The 22,366-nt window shown below is 47.3% G+C and overlaps 2 protein-coding genes across 5 annotated transcripts; both read right to left on the bottom strand.

Moving 5' to 3' along the window:
* Positions 1–3,091: 3,091 nt before the first annotated feature.
* Positions 3,092–6,262, bottom strand: LOC135325734 (uncharacterized). The gene is given in 9 exon segments (XM_064503735.1): positions 3,092–3,657; positions 3,987–4,095; positions 4,374–4,487; positions 4,876–4,994; positions 5,078–5,177; positions 5,248–5,431; positions 5,509–5,650; positions 5,765–5,867; positions 5,963–6,262. Coding segments are annotated over 9 exon segments (1,245 nt in total). The 3' UTR covers positions 3,092–3,583.
* An 857-nt stretch (positions 6,263–7,119) lies between these two features.
* LOC135325729 (transmembrane protein 209-like) lies at positions 7,120–21,736 on the bottom strand. 4 transcript variants are annotated; one of them, XM_064503726.1, is made up of 16 exons: positions 21,693–21,736; positions 20,548–20,687; positions 20,374–20,432; positions 19,499–19,630; positions 18,279–18,517; positions 17,684–17,885; positions 17,011–17,165; positions 16,026–16,097; positions 14,774–14,870; positions 13,305–13,484; positions 12,764–12,861; positions 12,007–12,048; positions 10,681–10,795; positions 10,483–10,580; positions 9,576–9,649; positions 7,120–8,985 (listed from the first exon to the last, which is right to left on the bottom strand). In XM_064503726.1, the coding sequence occupies exons 2-16, from the start codon at positions 20,682–20,684 to the stop codon at positions 8,931–8,933; spliced, it is 1,755 nt and encodes a 584-aa protein (XP_064359796.1). In that variant the 5' UTR covers positions 20,685–20,687; positions 21,693–21,736; the 3' UTR covers positions 7,120–8,930. The 4 variants fall into 4 exon arrangements, with proteins under 4 accessions (XP_064359796.1, XP_064359797.1, XP_064359798.1 ...); XM_064503727.1 differs by lacking the exon at positions 12,007–12,048; XM_064503728.1 differs by lacking the exon at positions 13,305–13,484.
* Positions 21,737–22,366: the final 630 nt, after the last annotated feature.

The following is a 22,366-nucleotide window of genomic DNA, read 5'->3' as shown; positions in this document are numbered from 1 at the left end:
GCAGGATCAAAGCGAAGAGGAAAGGTTGTGGGGTGTCAGTGCGGGGCCAGGGCAGGGGTCTGGCCCTTTCCTCCCTCTGTCCTGACGTCTGTCATACTGCTGCTTAATTCTGGCTTCAGCGCTTCAAGTGCAGCATGTTCAGTTTGGCGGAGGTGGGAGGGGACCAGGCTTGGGGAAGTCCCTGCAGGTACCAATTTACCACTAGCTCACGGTCATGTGGTGCCCATCCCCCAGTGTCCAAACCTCTTCTGCTCCCTGGAGCTCTAACGGGGAGTGAGGGCTGTGAGCCTGGAGCGTGGCCGTTCCCCCCCAGCAGCTGCCGGTGCATCCATCAGCTGCTCATAGCTCACTTCTGAAGTACAGCCACGGTGCTTGCTTCAAGTGTTGGCAGCGCTGTAGCCCTGCATCATGCTCCACGTTACACGGCTTTGCCATGGGCTCGCGGGAGCGGGGGCTGAGAACAGTACGGCAAAACAGACAGGGGCCTCGCGCTCGGCCACGGCTGGCAGGAGGATACATTGCTCCAGGCTTTGCTTGGCTTTGGCTGCCACCGCTGCTGCTGGAGGCCTGGCTCCATCATCTTCAAACAGGGCGCTCCTAAAGTACTGTAGAAAACTGGTACTACTTCTAGAACCTAGTACTAGTTTCTCCTTTTCTAGGAGCAAGTCTGACACCTTGGGGGGGGTGGGGTGTTAAAAGGCAAAGTGTTGCTACCTTTGCCAGAGCAGGGCCAGTTTCCAAAGAGGAGGATTTTGCTGGTTAATGCTGCCAACTTGGCCCCATGATTGGCTCTGCTCTCATTAGCCCTACCCCTCCTCTGCCTCGCTGTGCTGCCAGCTCCCTCCTTAAAGCACACAGGCTGGCTCTGTTTCCAAGGAAAGCCTAGCTTTCCCTCGCACCAGTCCAGCCTAAGGCAGAGGTTTCCTGTTTAGCCTCAGATGAGCTGCAGGAGAACCTGTGTAGCTGCTATCACCTTCCTCTGTCTCTTTTCTCTCCCCTCCCCTTTTTCTTTTCCTTCTTTTTAATTAAAAGTTATCTCCTGCCCTGTGCTGTCGAGTCTATCTTGTGGAAAGAGATCCACATCTCCAACTCTTGCTACCTGCACAGGAATGTTCCCAAACATCTGTATTAGAGATAACAGCATTGTCCATAATGCTACTCGAGGGAGCCCAAAAAAACTTGCTAAGACTGTCTCTACTCATGAACGAGCTGCTGCCCTCGCCCCAGCTGTGGGAGAGGGACCTGCCTTACAAACTAAAGTAAGTCTTGTCCTGTTTCCCTGGTCCCTTGGGGCCTTTTGGCATCCACGGTGCATGTTGCAACACGTGAACATCGTTTCCTTCCCTGCTTTTTGTGATGAAGTAGGTCCCCATGGAGCTGGGAGGCTGGGGAGGGAGAAGGGGCAGGAGCTGTACTTGTCTGTATTTGTGTGTCCAGTGTTGTTTGCTTTTCTTTATGTTTTTAAATGCTCTGACCAATAAATCCATCCAAATCACCTGCTCTGTTCTCTAACCTCGCCCTGGCTGCTGGCATTGGCCCTTGTATCAACTGTCAGAGCTGTCTTCTCTGCCAGCCCTCAGCAGAGGAAGAGGAGACCGATAGCTGCTGTGCTTCATCCCCGGTGAGCCTGAACCATAGCAAAGAGGGAGGTATCTCAGGGCCATTTTTAGTGCCCCCAGCTGCAACGCTGGGGCTGGGGGGCTCCGAGCCTTTGCTGTGCTGCAGGACTACGAGTTTCCGCAAAGCCTGTCCTGCCGCTGGCCAGCCCCCAGGCTAGGTCACAGCAGCTCGCCTTTCAGCATCTCCTCTCAGCCAGCTTTGCCAGGCACCCATGCTGGGTGCCCACTTAACCGGGGACTGTGGGGACATTCAGGGTGCCTTTGGCATGAGTCAAAGGCTGCCAGGTTAAGTAGACCGAAGAGGCCAGGCATGGAGGGCCCAAGTCACCATAAGGTCACAGTAATAGCATACGTAACCACACGCAAGTCACAGCTTGCCCAGCCAAAGGAAGACTTAAGTGACACATCTCTGCTCTCTCCACCCCACCTCCAAGCTCCAGGCAGGGAGGACAAGCGGATTCACAACTCCGGCTGCCTCTGCAGCCTGGCCTTCCCTCCAGCCCACCTCCGCTGGGGCCCGGGCAGCAACAGGGCAGGCTCGAGCCTGCAGCCACCCTGCCCTTGGCTCTGCTTACTGCGGTACCGGCACGGCAGTGGTACGTCTCCACCGTAACAGCTCTCACTGGTGAGATGAGCATGGTCATGGCACAAGGAGCAGCTCGTCCTACATCCTAATCACACTCTTCACTCAGGCGAATTTCTGCCTGGGGAATCTCTTGCTCCACCAGAGCAGGGAGCAGGTCCTGCTGCACACATGCCCCATGTCTGCTCCAAAGCTGGGGATCTCGCCACACTTGGGGCACGCGCCACTGGGTAACTCACCATGACGAAGACTCCTCCTTCAGTAGCTTCTTCAGCTCAGGCGACACTTGGAGCAGCACAGAGTCAGGAAACTGCCCCAAATCCCCACCTCACTGTGGAAGTGAAGTGCTGCAGTCTCAGCAGAGCCCAGGGCTTCTTTCTCCCTACCCCCATCATCCCATTGCTGCAAGAAGGGCCCTCTCTTGTCCCCTAGAAGTGTGACTGAGGCTGGACTGGGCACAGCCTTTGTCCCATCTGAAGCAAGTCGTTTCTGCACTGCAGGTTTCAGGATCCTCCACCACCCTGCTCTGCTCCCAGGGACACTGCTCCAACCAAGCCACCACTGCTGCCCACCTCCTGCTCTGCAAGCCAGCCTTGGTGGGCACCAAATGGCTGTCCCACCACCAAGACCACCACTAACCTTGCTGCTGGGCACCCAGGGGCCTCCCACCCCAGCCTCACTGGCTCAGGGCAGCCAGCCCTGCTCCGTGCTGAGGGCTTTGGAGAGCTTCTTACCTAGTGTGGTCCTGCCACAACCCTCAGCAGGGCTGGTGGCACAGGCACAGAGGGGGAGCTGGCTACCGAAGGCTTATACAAGGAGAAGTGAGCTTATTTCCAGTTTGTACAAAACTGCTTTAACGACAAAACAGCTGCAAGAAAACTTTTGGTGTGTTTCAAGTACCATCCAAAAGCCTCGTGTGATCCTGTGGGACAGAGTCCTCTCCAGGCCTGGGTTCAGGCCCTGGGGAAGCAGGGATCACCCCCAGCTTGGAAGGCCAAGAGACTCTTCTCCGGCACCTTCTCCCAGTGCAACACTTCTCCAGGGAAGGGTCTGTCCTCGAGTCCACAAGGAAGCCTCCTTCAACACCCTCCACTAAGGACCATTTTCCTTCTATCTGCACACATGTGCTGGAAATACCTCTGTGAAGTGCTCTGGCATTAAGGCTCCTTCTTGGTTCAGGAGTGCTCCTGCTGCCACCACCTTTCCCAGCATGGACGTTCTCGTTGCACCCCACCGCGAGAGCTGGGGGAGACGACAGCGGCAGACTCATCGCAAGCAATGCTTCCAGACTGGAGCCAGCCCAGCCAAGTCCTTGAGACACGAGATGCGCCCTGCGAGGCGCCGACCCAGCAGGAGGGCTGGAGAAAGCAGAGTCCAGGCCTCAGCAGCTACTGTGTGAAGGTGCAAAGAAATACACAGCCAAGAGGATGAGGTAGACCATCACCAGCACAGTGCCTAGGGCAGAAAGACCAGTTTGGAAGGGGGTTATTTGCTGGAGCAGGAAGGGAGGTTGCATTTAAGCCCTTAAGAGGGAATAGCAGTGACTTCCCCCTTGGGAGCTGCTCCCTTTTCCCACCACAAGCCAAGCCCTGCTCTTGTATTTGGTTGCAGGGTGGCAGCTCCAGCCCTGGCCCAGCACCACCTAGATTGTCATCAAGACCCCAGAAATGGCTGAAGTCACCACCAGCCAGGAGCTACAGCAAGTGGGTGACCCCAGGGCTGTCTCCAGGAGGCCCCCGGTCCTTGCAGGGAAGCTGGGTACATCTGGCACCCCACAGCATTACCTTGGAAGTAGTCACACTTGCCATCCATGAAGATGTAGTTCATGAGAACCACACTGAACATGCTGGCATAGACGTGCAGGTCACTGAAGACCAATGTGAAGCTGGTGGGCTGTGAGGCAGAGAAAAGCTGTGTTCATGCCTGACCACTGACTTGCATGTCACCCCCCCCCAAGCCCCCCCACCACAACATGTCCCTCAGTGTGGGAGCAGCATGAGCCAAGGGAGGAGATGTCTGATCCTGCTTCCCCCTGCAAGTGGCTGTGTTGGGCAGAGGGTGCTGAGCCAGCAGCAGAGATGATGGGGACAGCGGCTGTGCCCTTGCTGTGCCTGGGCAAGCACGTGTGCGTGGTGCGTCCCTCACCCAGGGCTCTCCTGGGCACCACTTACGTAGAAGATGGTGAAGAGCACCAGGATGGGTATCTGCAGCACGCACACCTGGACAGCAATACAGTTCCCGATCTCGATGCTGGGGAGGAGCAGAGGGGTCACAGACACCAAGTGCTAGATCTCCAGCCACAGGAGCACCACTGATCTCACCCAGGGGCGAGGTCAGAGCCCCGGCAGCCCTTGGGGCGCCCCGCAGGAGATGGGGGACATTGTCCCACTGGAGCATCTTAGATTTCACTGTGTTGCAGCTGTTTCACAGCTCGGTTAAGCAGCAGTTTGTACCACCTGCAATGCCAGTCCAGCTTGGACAGCTCAGCTCAGGGTGTGGACAAGGCTGCCTTTGAGGACCAGAGGAGCAGAACCTGCTTCTGGCCCCATTTTCCAATGATTTTAAGTCCAGTCATGGCCAAGTACCAAGGCCACAGGGTACCCCCGAGCCCCACATCCCGGCGTGGGTGGCCCTGGCATGGACCCACCAGGAGCACCGCGGTTGGGGGCTCACCAGGTCAAAGTGGCAGCTCTGGCAGAGGTAGTGGCCCAGCGGGTTCTGGGTGACGTCGTGGCACTCACCGCACACCAGCTTCCCGTACACCTTGGAGAAGAGCGTCAGGGCGAAGACGCCTACCAACGGGAGAAATGGTGGTGGGCACGAGGCTGCGGCGTGGGACGTCCCCCACCACCCGCATCGCCCCCGGGGTGCTCACCTCCCACGGAGAGGATGAGCAGGGCCGAGCTGACGCCCGCCAAGCGGCTGTTGAACCTCTGCTCCTGGTGCCGGATGCCTCCTATCACCATGCACAAGCCCTTGGAGGGAACGGGGCCATCAGCATGGCCCCAGCGAGGAGGTCCGGGTCCCCCTCCCCACCGGGCTCACTGGGACGAGGAGGACGCAGCCCACCAGGGTGCCGGCGAGCGCCGCCTTGACGATGATCTCGTAGCACTTGTTGCCCTCGCGGGCGCCCTTGATGAGCACCGTGATGTAGAAGGTGAGCTCCGTGATGGAGCCGAAGGTGGCGTTCACCACCGCCCCCGCTGCGAAGCTGCTCTGCACCAAGATGCTGCGGGGACGGCGGAGGGGGTCAGCGGGGGGCGGCAGCAGCAGCCGGGGGCAGCCCCGGCGTGGGGGGCCGCTCACCTGGCGATGGCCATGCCGATGTAGTAGGAGAGGGGCATGATGGAGAGCAGGGCCAGGGCGAACTTCAGGGGCGAGGTCGTCAGCCGGTTGCGCCTGTCCACGTAGCCCAGCACCAGCGTCGCCACCACCAGTGGCAGCAGGTCTGCGGCGGCCGTCAAGGACGCGCCCAAAGCATGGGGTGGTTTTTTGGGGGCAGCACCTCGGCGAGGTGCCCGGGTTGGTGCGTCCCCCCCTAGAAAAGAGGGATAAAGGATACTGACGGCGAAGATGATGATGCCATCCACAGTGTACTTGTAGTAGTAGGCGTTCATGGTGCGGTAGCAGCTCAGGATCACCTCCGCATCCAGCGGCACCTCCGTCTGCGGTGGGGCGGGGACACGTCAGTGACATCGCTCCGGGCGTCCCCCCCCCGCCCCCAGACCCAGCCCCCCAGGAGGGCCTGGGGGCCACCCACCATGCACAGGCACCAGATGCACACCCGCTCCGGGGGCGGCAGCAGCACCCGGCGGGCCGTGCGGGCGCTCATCTTGGCCACGGGGATGAGGAAGATGAGGAGCCAGGCGACGAAGCAGACCAGCCCGTGGGCCAGCGCCAGCACCGGCTAGCCCAGGCAGAGCCAGGCCATGGCGGCAGCGTGCTGCTGCAAGACGGGGGGGAGGTGGCACTTTTTTGGGGGCAGAAAAACCCACGTGGACAAGGTACTGGGGTGCACAGGAAGCAGGGCACACGCTGTATCAGGGTGCAGGGCACCCATGTGGACACAGTACCGGGGTGCATGGGGAGCAGGGTGCACAGTGTATCAGGATGCAGGGGGATCCAGGGCATGGGACACAGTACCGGGGTGCATGGGGAGCAGGGGGTACAGTGTTTCGGGGTGCAGGGGGCTCCAAGGCACAGGGGACCCACATGGACAAAGTACCTGGGTGCACAGTGCATTAGGGTGCAGAGGGATCCAGGGCACGGGACACCCACCTGGACACAGTACCAGGGTGCACACTGGACTGTGGCACAGGACACCCAAATGGACACAGTACCGGGGTGACAAGCCCTAGCACACTGGCGACAGCAGCACAGAGGGAAAAGCAGGCAGGTGATTAAGGGGCACAGAGCCTCTTCCTCCCTCGCGAGGATGAAACCGCCGGGACGCGTTAAAAACAGCAGCTCCCATCCTTTCAGAGACGCTGCCTCAGGCAAGAGCCCACCAGCCCCTCTCGCCTCCGCTGCTAAACCAGGGCCAGGAAGCAGCTTACGAAGAAGCAAAACTGCTTTTTTTAAGCCGCTGATGTTATAACGTGGCGCCACGCAACACGAGCGCTGGTGAACCGTCACCTCACCGGGGCTGAGCTGTGGCCAGGGGTTGCCCAAATAACCAGCCGGGGCCCATTCACAGCAATACCATTTGTGCAAAGATGATCTGGGCCCGAGCGATGGAATTAGGGCCTCAGAGCAAAACACATTATAGTGTGTAAAATGCTGCAGTTTTGGTTGCTTTAGCTGGGGATGAGTCAGGAAACAAGGCAGGCAGCCAGCTGGGGCAGGCGGGCGTAAACAGACACTGTTAACACAATCCGGCACTCACTACCCCCAGGAAAGACCCAACCGCATGCTTGGTAAAACAAACCAATTTAATAAAGGGACAAAATAAGCTCTTTTGTTAACAGTCACCTCCCCGCGGAGATGGGATCTCCAGTAACATTCATTTCCTCTATACATATATACACATTTGGCTCATGCCAAAACATAGCGACCCGCCAGAGATTACAAAAATGACAGCACCTGGTTTGAGCACAGTGAAATGCCTTAGGCAGGCGAACCAAAATCCGGTACAAAAATACAGTACAAAAATATATTGTCGTAATAAAACTACTGCACACGGTGCATTCTCCACCAGCAAGGAACCAGTAAGATTTTCAAGTTCTGGATTTTTTTGGCAGTTTGCAGTGACACTAAGAGGTTCCCTTTTTTGCTCCCCGAGAATCCCTGAGGGAAACTGAGCCGGCACCCTCACCTGCAGCTCACAAGTCCTTGGCATCTCCAGATTTACGCAGTTTCACCCCTCTCTTTAAAAAAAAATAATTAACCACATACACTTCTAAAACCTTCTGGATTGCCTGAATTTGCAATGGATTCCCCCCCCCCCAAAAAAAAAGCTTCTCAGCAATATTTAAGGGCCTATTCTTTGAAACAAGTGCAAGTGTTTTTCCCCAAAAGGGGACTCCCCACAAGCGGAGCACCCACTCACAGGGCCGGGTTTAACCGCCCGCGTGGGGTTATATGAGAACAGGCACACCCCGCTGCTGCCCGAGCTTTTAATAAAGAGACCGGCACTGCGACGTGAACCGCAGGCTGGCCCATGGTCCCAGGATTTGACTCTTCCTAAGGAATAATCCCTGCCACCGCAGGGGGCAGAGCCTAAGAAGCCGGAGGCTCAGAAGCTGGGCTCTGGCCACGTGGCATCCACTTGCCCTCAGGGAAAAAAAAAAAAGCCATTTCTGGCTTTGGTGAGGCAACAGGAAATTAGGGATGTTCCCGTAAATCCCTGGGACATAGCTGTATCCACCCTGGTTTCCTGCAGGGATGCTGAAGCCACATGCCAGCCTGCAAGGCCCTGAAAATAAGTTGCTAGCAGAAAAGCTGATGCGAGAAATAAAATAAATAAACTTTAAAAAGTTAAAAAGCAAAATCAGGGTAACACTGTAGTACTCAATTCACCCACAACATCTTGTAACTCGTAAGACAGTCACATTTGAATTTTTTTTTTTAAATCTACCTTATAAACATATACTGAAACTAGCAAGTCAGTTTTCTCTTTCCCTTATATTTGCAGTGGAGACACCTGAAACATCTAATGAGGTCATAAAATCCAATTATTCCAACGGGCAGGGATGAAAGATGTTCTTTCTGATCGCATATAATTAAATTAACCAAAACACAGTGTAAACTTACTAACTTGGCATCTGTTATGCCCACCTGGAATATCTTGGATCTTGTGAACCTGGCAGTAACTACCTTTTCCAGGGACTGTGAGCGAGCGGCTGTGTAAGCCCATGGGAGCTGCCTGCGGTCCGTTAAGCTCTTTAGAGCAGCAATGGCATTGAAGGGTAAATGCAACAGAAATAGCAAGGTTTTTGTTTTCTTGTTTTTTTGTTTTTTTAAATAGGATTCGTTAAGGTGAGGAGCCAGAAAGAGAACACCTGCCTGGAGTTCCTATTTAGATGCATTTCAACAGTGAAATATTTTAAAGAGTATCCTCCCAAAAACTATGGGAATTACAAACATTTCCCCTCTGTCCATAAAGCAGAGTTTAAATTATCCCTTTTCATAGTCCATGTTTAAGGCAACAAGTGTAATGACGCTGCTCAGTTCATCTCGTCAGAGAAGCAGGATCATTCTTCTTCTGAGCTGGAGTCTTGCTAGAGAAGTTATTCTCCAAAAATCCATAGAACATTGACTCCTAATACACCAAGATTTACACGCCTGCAAAAATAACATTATAATGACAAAACACAAGTAAGTTAAAGCTCCTATTTAAAACAAATCTTCATTACAAGAAAAACTGCCAATTCCACACATCAGCATTTTAACCTTTACGTAGGTATTGTGTTTCACCTTGAATTAAGTACAGCTCTTCCAGAGCAAAAAAGTCCGGACATTGCTTTTGTGTCGGTGCAGCTTTCACTGTGCACTCCAAACTCCTCTTGTTATGCCAAAAACAAGAGATTACAGCACAATGGCAGTATCTGTCTCCTGTTTATAAATAGCACAGGACTTTCAGCAAGAAGGCAGCAGGCTGGTTGTCTGGCCAAGGCCACTGCTCCACAGCATGGACCCCATGAAATTTTCAATCAGCACAAGACCAAAGAAAAGCACAAAACATTTCCTGTGCGCTCACGCGCACAAAACTTACATGATCTTGTAAAAAGGCTGCCATTATTTAAAATGAGTAGATGATTTTAACTCCATCAATATCGTTCTCTTACAGCAACTTCAGTTACAGTATTTCAAAACAGAAAGCTCCTGTTCAGATCTCACGCGCGGCGCAATGGTACATAACGTTCGACACTTACCCAAGCATCCCAGATTCTTTTGTCTTTATGATGTACAGAAACATAAGCAATGTATGGAACATGTTGTTTCTGCCCTGAATCCATGGGAAGAGAAAAGAACTTGGAACTGAAGTCATGTACAAGCAATCATACCAATATCTTAGATAGAATGTCTTAGTTGAAACAACTGTCATGTCCTGTCCTTATCTTAGGTAGAGCAGTACAATTTTTCCTTCGAAACTTTTTGCAAGATATATCTATATACGCACACACACTGCAGTGTGCGCCATGCTGGCCTGTTAAATAACTTGAGATGAGAAAAAACCACAACAGAGAGAGACATTATGAAATGGTATTACAGCTTGGATTGCTGGGTTTTTGCCTCAATACTTACCCTTCAATTAGGCAAACACCAGAAAAAGACCAAACTTGTTTTTTTGGGAGGATTATCATCCTCAAATACCTATTAATGCTTTTTTAAAGAGCCTTTCTGAAATCAGAGATCAAGTCACAACCAGGGCTCAATATAAAGTTAAAATGTGCAGGAAAAGTCTAGTATTTTGATAGTGAGACCACACATTTCCCTCCAAAAAATCCTATAGACAAGCATCAGGCTTGCTGGCATTGAGGAATAGCAACTCACACCAGAGCTTATAAAAATTAGGATTTTAGAATAAATCATCAGAAAATAAACAACAGGAAGTACTGCCTGGGTACTGACGTACCTAAGTTAGGCACTGAAGCTATTATTTAGTAGCAGACAAAATACCACACAATGGTCAAAGATCAAGGTAACATTTGCTTTCTGCACTGAGCCAGCCTCCATATAAATATTCAACAGAAGTGGCTAGTTCCAAAAAAAAAATTACCCTCAAATCAGGTCTGCTCAAGATTTCTTGCCAGCAGAAAAAAACTAACACGATCATACCTCGGGCAGATTGTAGACATGGCGGTGGTAGATCAGCTCATAGTGGGGTGGATTGATGTTGCTTTGGTAGATGCAAAATACATTTTCATTTGTAATGTCTGTAAATCAAAGTTTTTAAAGAAAATAGGGATTTTAAAAGTGGTGATGCGATCCAAGCAGTAAACAGCAGCTAAACAAGCAGTCCAGGAGTGCCAATACCTGGTTTATCTGGTGTTTGAATGAAGTGTTGTGAAGTGAAGGTTCTGCCATCAGGATATTTGGGGCTAGGTGGCAGTCTGGAGTCGAGGTAAGTGCAGAATATGTGCATAAGGATCTGTGCAGACAAAAACAAACCTCACTTTAATATCATTAAAAAGACTGAGGAACAAAGTGCTACAATACAGAGTCCGTTGTTGCATCATGGACTTAATCCCACTATGTTTAGAAGCCCAAGGCAGCTTAATACTTAAAGCACTGAATTCAACGGTCCAAGGCATGCCACTGACGGCAAGGCAAGTTTATTTTTCCTGTAAATAAAACAGTTTTGGTCACAACATGATAAAATGGTGCTGTATGTGAACTGAACTCCTGACAGACAAGTAACTTTATCTTCACATCTTACAGAATTTGGCAAAGTTGCAGATCTTAATAGCATATACAGGACAAACTACAAGCTATCTGATTTAATGCTGCTTTTCATACTAGCTGCAAGGATTTGGCTTAGAAGGGCACATCCGATCTAATTATAACTTTTCCAAACACTACACCTATCTAGCAAGTTTCTCCTCTCTCATCAAAAACGGCAAAACAAAATCACTGAAAAAACTTGAGCTGCCCATGAATCTTACCAGCTATGCCAAGATTTTGGAAGAAAGTCCTAGAACAAGTATCTTCTTACCTCACAGTGAGAAAATTGCAGCACTGCATGTTATATGTTTTAACCCTTACAGTAGAGCTCTCAACATTCTTTATGTGCAATGTGACCAAATTACTCTGTAATATGATACCTCATGTGTTCAATATATAAAACACAGTTTGTTTTGCAGACAAAACAAAAGAATTTCTATGGGCTAAATGCCCAAAGCCTCAAGAGGTCTGGTGGAAATCACTGCTTTATACTGCATGTAATGAGACTAACATTACTGTAAAAAACTCTTCATTTTGCATTTATTGTCTTGAGCAAGTTAATGCCAAAGCTTCAAGACAAATGTTTATATTAATTTCATCTTTTATATCACAACGTCCTTCCCAGAATCTTCAGAAGTTTAATACGTTGTCCAATACCACCTCTCCTAGTTGGTTTTGGTAAAAGACAATGAACTCAGGGTGTGATGTTCTGTGTTACGATCTTTAACACTTTCAAGCTGTTCAGCTTGCTATCTACCAAGACAGCCAGAGCTGCTTCCCAGCTAGTCAGTCCCAAATATTTAGTCATCTTCACAACTAGAAAATTTAAATCCTATTTCAAGACAGATTTTGTTCAGCTTTAGCTTCCAGCAATTCAATCTTTTTATATCTTTGTCAGCAAAGTTGTAAAGCTCTTACATACGGATCTCCTGTTTCTTCTTCTCCCCAGTAACTGAATATCTCTAGAGTGAAAAAAAAAAATCACCCGGACTCTACTTTCAAATACAGAGTTCAACTGAAGAGTCACACTGTAAAGCTTGTTTTCCACTCCCTGGATTATGCTGTGGCCTTTCTTTTAATTATTTCAGCTGAATTTTCAAGTCACTGTGTATACTCAAGTGCATTAATTGGCTAAGCATGACTACAAGTCTGATCTCAAGTAAGATAATGCAACACCTGCAGATTTTTCAGGAAACATTACTCAATTAGACATCAGACCTGCCACTCAATCTATGTTTGTTCCTCTATCCGCTGCAGCAAAGGAAAACTAGAAGAAGGAGGAAGGTTTTCCTTGCATTAGAAATTATGAGGTTTGGTTAAGGCAGACTTTTTTTTTTTTTTTTTTTTTTTAAATACGGTAAGAAAATTGCTCTAACAAGATCCCTACGTGTCAGGCTGCTCCCCACACAGTTTCCTGACTGACATCTCAGATGAGTCTAAATAAGAGGTTGGCCTAAGACTAAGACATGCAATTGCATTTTTGTGATCTGCACAATGTCCAATCCCATTTGCATTATTCCTCGCATAATTTCACTGACTACAATGGGATTATCAGTAAGTGAGGCAAACAGGATTTTGACCACGTTCCTCAAAAGACTTCTCTGCTATCACCCACAAAATCTGTGCTGAAAGACCCGCTTTAGGAAGTTATACCAAGCCATCTTTGAAAACTTACAGCACAGTCAGTGGGCAAGTCAGTGCCCCATTTACGGCCTTTGAAATCTCCTCCTCTGTTCCACCGGAATGAGCTCATGCATCCTCCCTGAGAGAGCTCTGAAAACAACAAGATTTATTCAGCTACTGGGGGTTGAAGGTGTAAGAAAGACATATTTGACACTAGCTTTGAGAACATCGCATGTATTTCCAGTACACAAAATAGGAAGAATTCAACTAATGAAATGCTTGTAAAGATATACATTTAGGGGAGTTGAGTTTACAAGGTAATTTTTATTTGTAACTCACGAAGGGATTAAATATGACACTTCATACCCCAAACTGAGTGAAATGGGAAATAAAACTTCTAAAAATATTCCAAGTCCCACATCATTATATTGCTATGAAAAGAGAAGGCTGGAAAAAATCTCTCTGCTACTTGAAAAGCAGCTCTCCTCCCTGCTGTGACTGTTTCAAACATCTTAACTGACGGGGCATCTGACGCCACCGACACTTGACCCAGCTAACTGAAATGTTTTAAAGTCAGTATGGTGACCACGTACCTTTGATCCTTTCAACCAAATACTCTTGGTTCGGTGTAATATCCAAATACTGCTCTATACCGTTCAGATTTGGAATGAGCGGAGCTTTAATCATCGCTGCCTCTTTCAGAGTGCTGATGCTGGCATGCAAGAAGAGCCAGCACGCCATCTGCGCCCACGACAGAACTTTGAACAGTCTCCCTTACAAGGCGTTAACAAATGCACTGTTACAAAGAGGAACTGGCTTTTCTGTCTCACTATTTACTAAGCTCCTAGACAAAGTTAACATCTTATGCAGTACCCCAAATGCTCGTTTCCAATCCCAACGAAGCGCTAGCTGTCTCCCTTACACCACAGATTATAAACGCTACACAGCATTGTGCAGTCACAAAGGAGGACAGTCCCTTATCCGAAGGACTTGCATTCCATAAGAAAACAGAAACATAAATAGCGTGAAAAAGGGAAGAACTAACATCCATTTTAAAGAGCAGCAGGACAGCAGCCAGGTGGAGATGCGGCCAGTAACGATCAGTTTTTCACAGGCATCACAACAGATGCAGATCTTGAGGGGAGACTACAAAAAGGCCAAAAAAAGTAGGCTTTGTTTAAATGCAACATATCAAATCCTGCTCTTGGTTAAGGGGGATATACATGTGAGATGACAATGGAAGTAGTTCTTTCAGAGTTGTACCAGCTCATCAGAATGTTAAAAAAGAAAGAAAAAAAAAAAAAAACTGCACCCCAAAAAAGATAATTTCTTCTAATGCTCGTAGCTCTCTAAAATCCACTCGAGATTGTCCTCCCCAACCCCAACTAGTGCTACATCTAGTACAAATTATCTTAAATGTAAATGATTAATAGCCTATCTGAGATAACAGAATTATTTTAGGTTAAAGAAAAAAGAAAAAAAAAAAGCACTTCCCAGGTCTGTGGATTTAATATTATTTCAGTCATAACAAGACTTCTCAGTTCTTAACAGTATTTGCATACAATGCATCACATCTAAGTTTTCATAAAACGTTTTGTGGCCTGACTGCTTTGAGACCAGATAGTGGGTAACAACTCAAGGAAGTAACGGCAATAGGTTTTTCAGGAACTAGCTGATTTTAAGGAAGAGTTTGGAAAGACATGTACTAATGTAGACAGTGAGAGCTGATAGGCAGCTATCCTTGCAATGTGTAATAGTTTTCTGACAGTTTAAGATATAATAAGGATGCTAATCTGAGCCTTTAACTCTCCAGGAATAAATTCAGAGAAAACCAGAGCTTAAAAATTGTATATTATATTAGCATCAGCAAGCCTTCATCAATATTTCCAGAAATCTTATGAAGAACCCTTCCGGTTTAATAAAGTGCATTACATGCAGCAAAGATCACACAAATTCAGAGAGGAAATAGACTTGTTTTCTATAGTACCTATTCGGTGCCCTGCTATGGGGCAGCCCTCCACCAACCACCACAGGGAACCCCACCGCTACTCTGTCATCCTACCTCCAATCTGCATTTCTGGGTACCCCATTCTTCTCAGCTGAGTGCTCACAGACTCAATCTCTTGTATAAGTGGCACTAAAATAGTCTCATTAATCCACTAGGAAAGAGAAATGCAAAAATTAAAGAGGTTAGAAGCAACAAGGATGTGGGAAAAAAATGTTAGTTTACACCCTAGTCATCATCACCACCATTACAATCACAAAGGAGCTTAACAACAGAAACTTTGAAGCCAACCAGGAAGGAAAAGCAACTAAATTAGAATATCCATTTAGATAGGGTTTAATGACTCTTTAATACCTTCTAAAGCACCAGAAATTCAATATAAAGGATTTGGGAAAACAAATCTCCAGAAAGCATTGATAAAACTTTTCTGGACAATGAGAAAAGGGGTATTCTGAAGCACCGCACACCATTCATAAAGATAATTTAAACTTTCATGGGTCCACTCCCTCTCAAATCTGTTTCAGGAAATCAAGGGTCTGATAAACACAATATGTGATACTTGTATGTGACAGGATATGGGAACTGAAGCCAAGCTGCCTGCAGGTTTATGAACAGATGCTTAAGGATCTGGTACAGAACAGTCATAATCCAAAATCTCATAAAAATCTTTACTTTTCAGTCACCCCACTACTTAAAAAAAAAACCCAAAAGAACAACAACTACATGCATGATAGTTGCTATGACTGAAGGGGTAATTCAAAGTTAGACTTACAAAATATTTTGCCATAGCACGCAATTTTATTTCCTTTGCTGTAGTGATTCCTGCTCCTAAAACCAAAATTTTCTTTTTGTTTTTTATTGCGCTCCTCAAGACTGTCAGAAAAAGTCAACGGGCTGGCACTTTCCATGCTTTACTTGAGCCCAGGAGAATGAGTTTGAAATACAGGAGAAAAAAAACAATTCAGAAATTTGGGTTGTAGAAAGAAAAAACAAGTCTTATCACATCCACTGCGTGTTAAGATGCTTTTGTCTCCATTCGAAGGTGGGTGAACTTTACAATTGTAAAGTCTTCAGAATACAAAACACCTAGGTCAGCAAGTGCAGAAGTTCAGGTTGAAAATGTGTCTTAATACTTGTTACAAGCGTGCTGTTTTAATCTCCTTGTCCAAGCCCACCTTAATCCTCAAATGGACTCAAATATGCAATTCTTTTCACTTCCCTAGGTATACATGGGGCATTGAGGTACTTTTTCATTCTGCTGTACCTAGTCCAACAGCAAGGACAGGCAGTCTATAGGGACAGGACTTACACTTCTGAACCTAGCGGTCCAGGAATCCATGTGATCAAGCTGTCGTCGATTCACAATCACCCTTGCCCAAACCTATGGAAAGAACATTATTACCTACATACAGCAACTTAACAGAAAACCAAGACAGTTTCTAGGGCCTAAGATGTTTTCTGATCCCAACCACAGCACATAATTCAAATTGCATTTGTCCCAGCACTCTCATACATCTACTGGCTGTATCATCTGATTTCTACAGCAGCTTAACATACTAGACTTCTACTTTCTTTTCACAGCACACCAAATCTCGCATGAGTCCAAATTCGCAGCTTTGAGCTCCCTGCTTTATGAGGATAAAATTGGTCCAAATTGTAGGATAGATTAAAGAGGTACTTGAATAAGAAGCTTCATTAGGTTAACGTATGAAATAAAGAAAATGCATCAAATTTAATTAAAGCTACATTAATGACATTCCTTTGAATCAGACTTATTCCAGACACAAGTATAAGGGAGAATGTTTTACATACCTTCAACTATGTGACCACGGCAGGTGCAGGCCAGTTTCCAGTCAATTTTTGTGTCACAAGTTTATTTTACCCAGAGTACGAAATGGTAAAAGAAAGTTCCGCAACTGCCATTCTCGAGTTTAACTCATAAAGTCTGTCTATTCTCAGATTACATAGTAATATTAAACAACTTCAGATAAAATATTTCTGAAGAGTTGGCCAAAACAACAGAAGGGTTTCCTGCTTTCCACCGTGGCCCGCACAGTGAGTATCAGTGAATTACAAAGACCACAGAGCAAGAAAACCTGAAATTCTCTCAGGAGCCACTTTTCTGCCTAAATACAGGTATCTTGCTCTCCAAGGGAGAAATCATTTTCCCATATGAGAATTCATCTCTCTCTCTTTCTAATATTGTTGATGGAGCTCAAGTCCAAACCTTTGCATGAAGCTACATGTTTTAGAGCCCTGTTTTTCCCTTTTGGCCCCTTTGGTGCTGAACTTACTTCTTCTGCAGCCTGCGGAGAGCTCAGATAAGCTTCGTCCTTGTTCGCTGATGGAACTTGGGACCTGCAAGCCAGCTGATACTGGAAGTTTCTCAGCACCTGTGCTTGCTCTACTAAGCAACGGCTGTAGTTCCAAAAGCTGGAATCTGAACTTCCTGAAATGACATTAAACAGTCACGTACAATTAATCACAAGAATCACAGAAAGGAATCACAGAAGCAACAGTACAGACAAAATATTCCTCTCATCAAGGTGATAAAGCCCACCATCTTATCACAGTCCACTACAGCCAAGAAATGCTACAGATAGATTCTATCAGTACATATTTCCATAAGACTTATTCCTTGGGCCAGTGACAGCAGCATATTTCTATCCAGTAGAAGGAGACGGAGGAGAATTTTCTGAAGCTCCTCAGCCACAGAGATGTGTAGAAATTACCGCATTCTGCCTCATGTCTTAATTACTCGGTAGAAGACTAAACTGGTCAGCAGCCACCTTTACCAATTTCAAAAGTGATTACCGTATGTATGAGTTACGTCTGTTCATTAGTACTTCAGCAGCTCTCTGTCCTTGCTGGAATCCTTTCCAACTCTGCTCATCCACAAAAGCAGCTCTCAAATAAAACCAACATCCTCTCCTTGACAAACTTTTCAGGCCAAATAAATTTATTTACCCAATTGAAGTCTACGCTGTTTCTCTTCTTCACTTCGAAGGTACTTTTGCAGTGACTTCAGGTCTGTGATTTCATCGTCTTGACCAATACGGGAATTATACAGAATTAGTGAAGAGCGGTAACGAGCCCTTAGCCTGCTGCTTTCCACTGGTCCAATGCTTGTGGGATATGGTGAACCAGTAGAAGGGCTGAAGCTGGAAAGCTTTGGGGAACAAAAGCAAACAGTTGGGTCACATGAGGAAGATAAGAGTTCCATTTTGATTTTATAAACTATGTGAATTGATTGACTCAACAAAAAAGAATTTACTGCTCTGCTGATGGCTGCTACAAAATATACTCTGGTTTTGGGGAGGGATTTTTGTTATTTTGTATTTACATTTTAGTTTCTTATTTTTGCTTTGGTCTGAAACAAACTAGCTACTCTAAAACAAATAAATTAACACTAGGGAAAGAGGATGAATACTGACAAGACAAATTTTCATCTGCTCTGCAAATGCAGCAAACACACACACGACCCTCCAATAGCTTACGGCACAACACGAGAACATGATAAGTAAATCCAAACCGTTCCCCTTGAAGCCACCTTGGTCATTACCTTACTGTAGCTGCTGCTTGGTGAATAGGTTAAAGCACTGCTGTAAGAAGCACTGTTGCTTGACGGAGCCTGCAGCTGAGGGCTGTACCCCACGATACAACCAGATGCAAACTTTGGACTGGCCCTGGGGGAGCGGGCTGGGCTGTAACTCAGCACACTTTGACCCTGGATTGTAGGAGAAGGCGTAGAAGAAGGGACCTTCTTCGCTGCCAGCTCATGCGGTGGAATTATCTGTACCGCTGCAATAAGCGGAAAAACACAATTAGCACTGTAGATGCAGCAGCCCAGAACTCTCCTCCTCACTTTAAATACACAGCAAAACACATACACACAACTCTATCTTAAGGAAATTCTATGACGCTAAAAAGATTATTCTAGTCTGACCCCTAGAGAATTCAGCAGCCAACCCCACTGACATAAAAATCAGAAAACAGACACATGATCACAATTCAGTACAAATTCTACAATCTAAAATTTCAGTTAAATGCTACCAGGCACTTTACACAGCCTGGGGTAATTATTTAACTTATTTGGTTGGCTGCTCTGACTGCTTCATGCATCTTTAGCACATCTATGTCTTAATTTACCTGCGCAAATACAGACATTACGCCCTTGAACTTTGGTGATATAACCCTACTCCCTTCTGCTGCCCTTTTTCTAGAGTCAGCCTAGTAGTACGTAATACACTGTACCAGCATTTTGCTGTCGCTGTATTTGTCGGAACTTTGTCAAGTTTTTCTATATTTTACAACTTCATTTAGACATTCAAAAGCTGTCAGAGTGACTGCTCTCTAGTTTGTTGTTTTCAGACCACACAATAAGGTCTGCCTGACTCTTTCTAATTTCCTCTCTTCACCCAGTGTGATATTAGTAGGATATCAAATTCAAATACAAACCTGCACTCTCTGCCTTGTTCTCAGTCTCATGTATAGATTACAAATTCCTTGTCCAGCTTCACAAAGTTTGAGTCTCTCTCATTGCCCTTTAACAGTCCACCATCCTGTCCTTTATCGTTGCTTGTTTCCTCTCCAGTTCTCCCCTCAATCACTCATTAATTTATCACTGTATTTTGAACTTTAATATGCTGCAGTTAATTCATCCTACTGCTTTTGTCAGCTCAGGTAATTGAGAACTCACTTCACTAAAGATTCATGGACTTGAGAAAGATGCTATCTTTTTTTCTTCTTTTAAAAAAAGACCATAGGTATTATAACACCTACCTGCATTCTGCATCCCTAGAAGGATCTGCTGCCTACGAGTCATGACCAAGGTAGTTGGTGCCATTGTGTATTTGAAGTACATCCAAAAATCAAATAAGGCATTCAGGCTGAACAGGGATGCAAATGCAAGCTCTGGAACAAGCAAAAAGGTTTTAATCCTGCTAGACAGCATCAGCATGAGTAATAGCAAAAGTAATTTACTTGGAAAAGCAGGTTTATACACACATCAAAAATAGGTTATTATCAGTGCTACCAATAACTGCCAGCCTGAGCACAAATGTAAGACTTCTGAACCTTTTTATGCAAGAACCATTAGAGATTAATTTCCTTTCATATTGAAATTAATGTGTGTGGCTAGAAGTGTAAGGTATTTTCCAGACTGGATACAAACTACTGCAATCAATTTTCACACTATTTATCAAGTGTCTTCTGCCAAACCTTCTGTCACTCATCTGATTTTGCTCTCACTCTTCCTTCTTTTCATCCTCTAATAGTATTTGATACAGCTAGTTTTGAGCCTACTCATTTGAAACAAACTTTGATTATCTGGAAATCTCATGCAGCCCTACAATACAACGCAGCCCTATAATCTCAACTATTCCCCACAGCCTTACTGCACACACTAAACAGATCTAGGGTATGAAACGAGTTCTTCACACCCTTTCATGAGACATATTTAAGACAACCGTTAAAATCCTCTTACCTGTCACTAAAGTGATGAAATTCCAACAGTACCAAGAGGGATAGAGGGAAGCAAAATGAAGTTTTGTTTTGCTTTTTTAAAGCTGCCTTAAAAATGCCTTCTCCAGCAAGGAAACTGAAGGCTGAAACCTTCCCTCCTCCCCAAAACTAATTTACATGCTGTGGCAACTCACCGATATACCACAGTGGCCAGTATGTGATGTTGCAATACGAGCTTATAAATTTTCCAGGCCTGAAAAGAAAAGCAAAAAGTTATCAACTTACAGTAATTGGGTTCTGGGAAATATTTAAGCATATACAAAGTAGGACGCTTTACTTATTTGAGTCAGATGTAACAATCAACATACATGTCAGCATATATCATCCCTGCAAGAGATATATTAAGGAGTCCCCAGGCCCAGACCACTTTCCGCTCCTCAGCCTCCTTCCTTATCTTCATGGTCCGGTCAATGAGGGAAGCTGCTGAAATCTGTTCTGCTGCCATTGTCTGTAACACGAAGCAGAGAAAGACAAAAATTGAAAATTTTTATACAGTAAGATTCTCACTCAGTACAAGAATTAAGAAAAAACAATAATCAAAAACAAATTATATAAAAAGACTTCATCTTTAGGTACCAATTCTTGTGTGCTGTTTTAAAAAAAGAAACACATTCTTTTTACCAGTAAAGAGAAGCAACGTTTCTCTTATAAACTCTGTAAGCACTGTCACCTCTTTACAGTTCAACAGTGTCCGTTTCCTCCACTGGGGTGCAGAGGAGAGCGCCAGGTTCTGACCGTGCTTTTGAAAAATAACATTCTTCGGAACGTCTAGGCAACACTGCCTTCTCCGAGCGAGGAAACCAGACCGAGGAAAGACCTTGCAGCTTTCCTACCGAAAATACCTCCTCCCAGTTCAGCACGTACTATGACACTTTCAGACTGCACAGCCGTCTCCTTCTATCAGCTCACTACAGCTCAATACCCTTCACACACTGCCTCACCTTTATGCCCCCAAAAGCCATACACGACAAAAATAGCACTTGTGACTTTTTCTGCTCCTCCCATCACCACAAGAAACTACCATGCCTTCCCCCAGCCGCACGTTTAGAAACTTCTCAGTACTTCATCGCTGAATACGAACACAAACCACGTGCTTTCTGGGACAAACAGTTGTAACTATTGTCAGTTCAGTTCAGTTGTAACTGAACTAACGGTACTCTGTACCAAAAAAAAGAAAATCACACTGCTCCCACCCCTCGCCACACGCGGGCCGCCCCCCCCCCCCACCCTCCCCGGCCTCCCCACACAGACCCGCTGCCGCTCACAGCCCGCCCCACACGCTCCCAGGGCTCGCTGCCAGCCGCTGCCCTCCCGCAGCCCCGGCTCCCCTCCCAGCCCACCCCGCAGCCCCAGCAGGCGCCCAGCCAGGGCAGCGGCACCCCCGCCCCGCCCCGCCGCCGCGGCCCAGCCCCGACCCCCGACCCCCGCATGCCGCCGCCGCCGCAGCCCTCACCGCAGCCGCCTCAACGCTTACGCCTGCGCCTGCGCGAACGGCCTCGTCGCGCAGACGTGACGTCACAGGCCGACGCGACGCCCGGCGCGGCCGCCCGGCGCCACGGCGACGCCGAGGACGCTGCGGGCGCTCGCGCAGACGCCGTTGCCGCCCCGCGGCCGTTGGGCGCCCGCCCTCTTTGGGCGGGAAGCGGCGCGAGGGCGGCGCCGCCATGGCGGCCGCGGCGCCGGGGTGGGATTAGCTGCGACGCCCGCAGCGCTCCTGGGTTTTTCCCTGCTCTGCTGGCAGCTCGGCAAATACCGTGATACCGCTCGGGCTGCCCCAGGGCAGAGGCTGATCAGACGTGTTATTCCCTCACACAAAGCTGGCCCTGGGATGCGCGTAGGAATAAAAACACTGTGGGCTGGAGAACGGGAGGAGACAAAATTAAAAAGGACAACACAGGGTCCTGTAAGCGCAGACCAGTGGACAAGGCTGGCTGCTGTGAACACCTTCTTGGCTTTGCCTCATTTCCCAAGCACGAGAGTGAAAGCAAGAAAAGCCTAGAATGGGGATAACATGGAAGGAGCGTTAGAAGTCTAAACCCTAATTTCCATGCAGCTCGACTGAGATGGGATGAATCCCACCCGCGATCCCCTCAACGCCGTAGCCCACAGGGACCTGCGGGCGCCCTG

The sequence above is a fragment of the Dromaius novaehollandiae genome, unplaced genomic scaffold, assembly GCF_036370855.1.
Source record: "Dromaius novaehollandiae isolate bDroNov1 unplaced genomic scaffold, bDroNov1.hap1 HAP1_SCAFFOLD_56, whole genome shotgun sequence".
Classification (NCBI taxonomy): domain Eukaryota; kingdom Metazoa; phylum Chordata; class Aves; order Casuariiformes; family Dromaiidae; genus Dromaius; species Dromaius novaehollandiae.
Note: the sequence above shows the minus strand (reverse complement) of the source record. Positions and strands in the feature narration are given on the sequence as shown.

Bases quoted from the DNA above. Each gene is read 5' to 3' on its own strand.
- LOC135325729 (XM_064503726.1), bottom strand. From the start codon at position 20,684: ATGGCAGCAGAACAGATTTCAGCAGCTTCCCTCATTGACCGGACCATG. The intron at 20,433-20,547 runs GTATGTTGATTG...TTTTCTTTTCAG, and splicing joins GGGATGATATATGCTGACAT to GCCTGGAAAATTTATAAGCT. The intron at 17,166-17,683 runs GTAAATAAATTT...ATGTCATTTCAG, and splicing joins ACAGCGTAGACTTCAATTGG to GAAGTTCAGATTCCAGCTTT.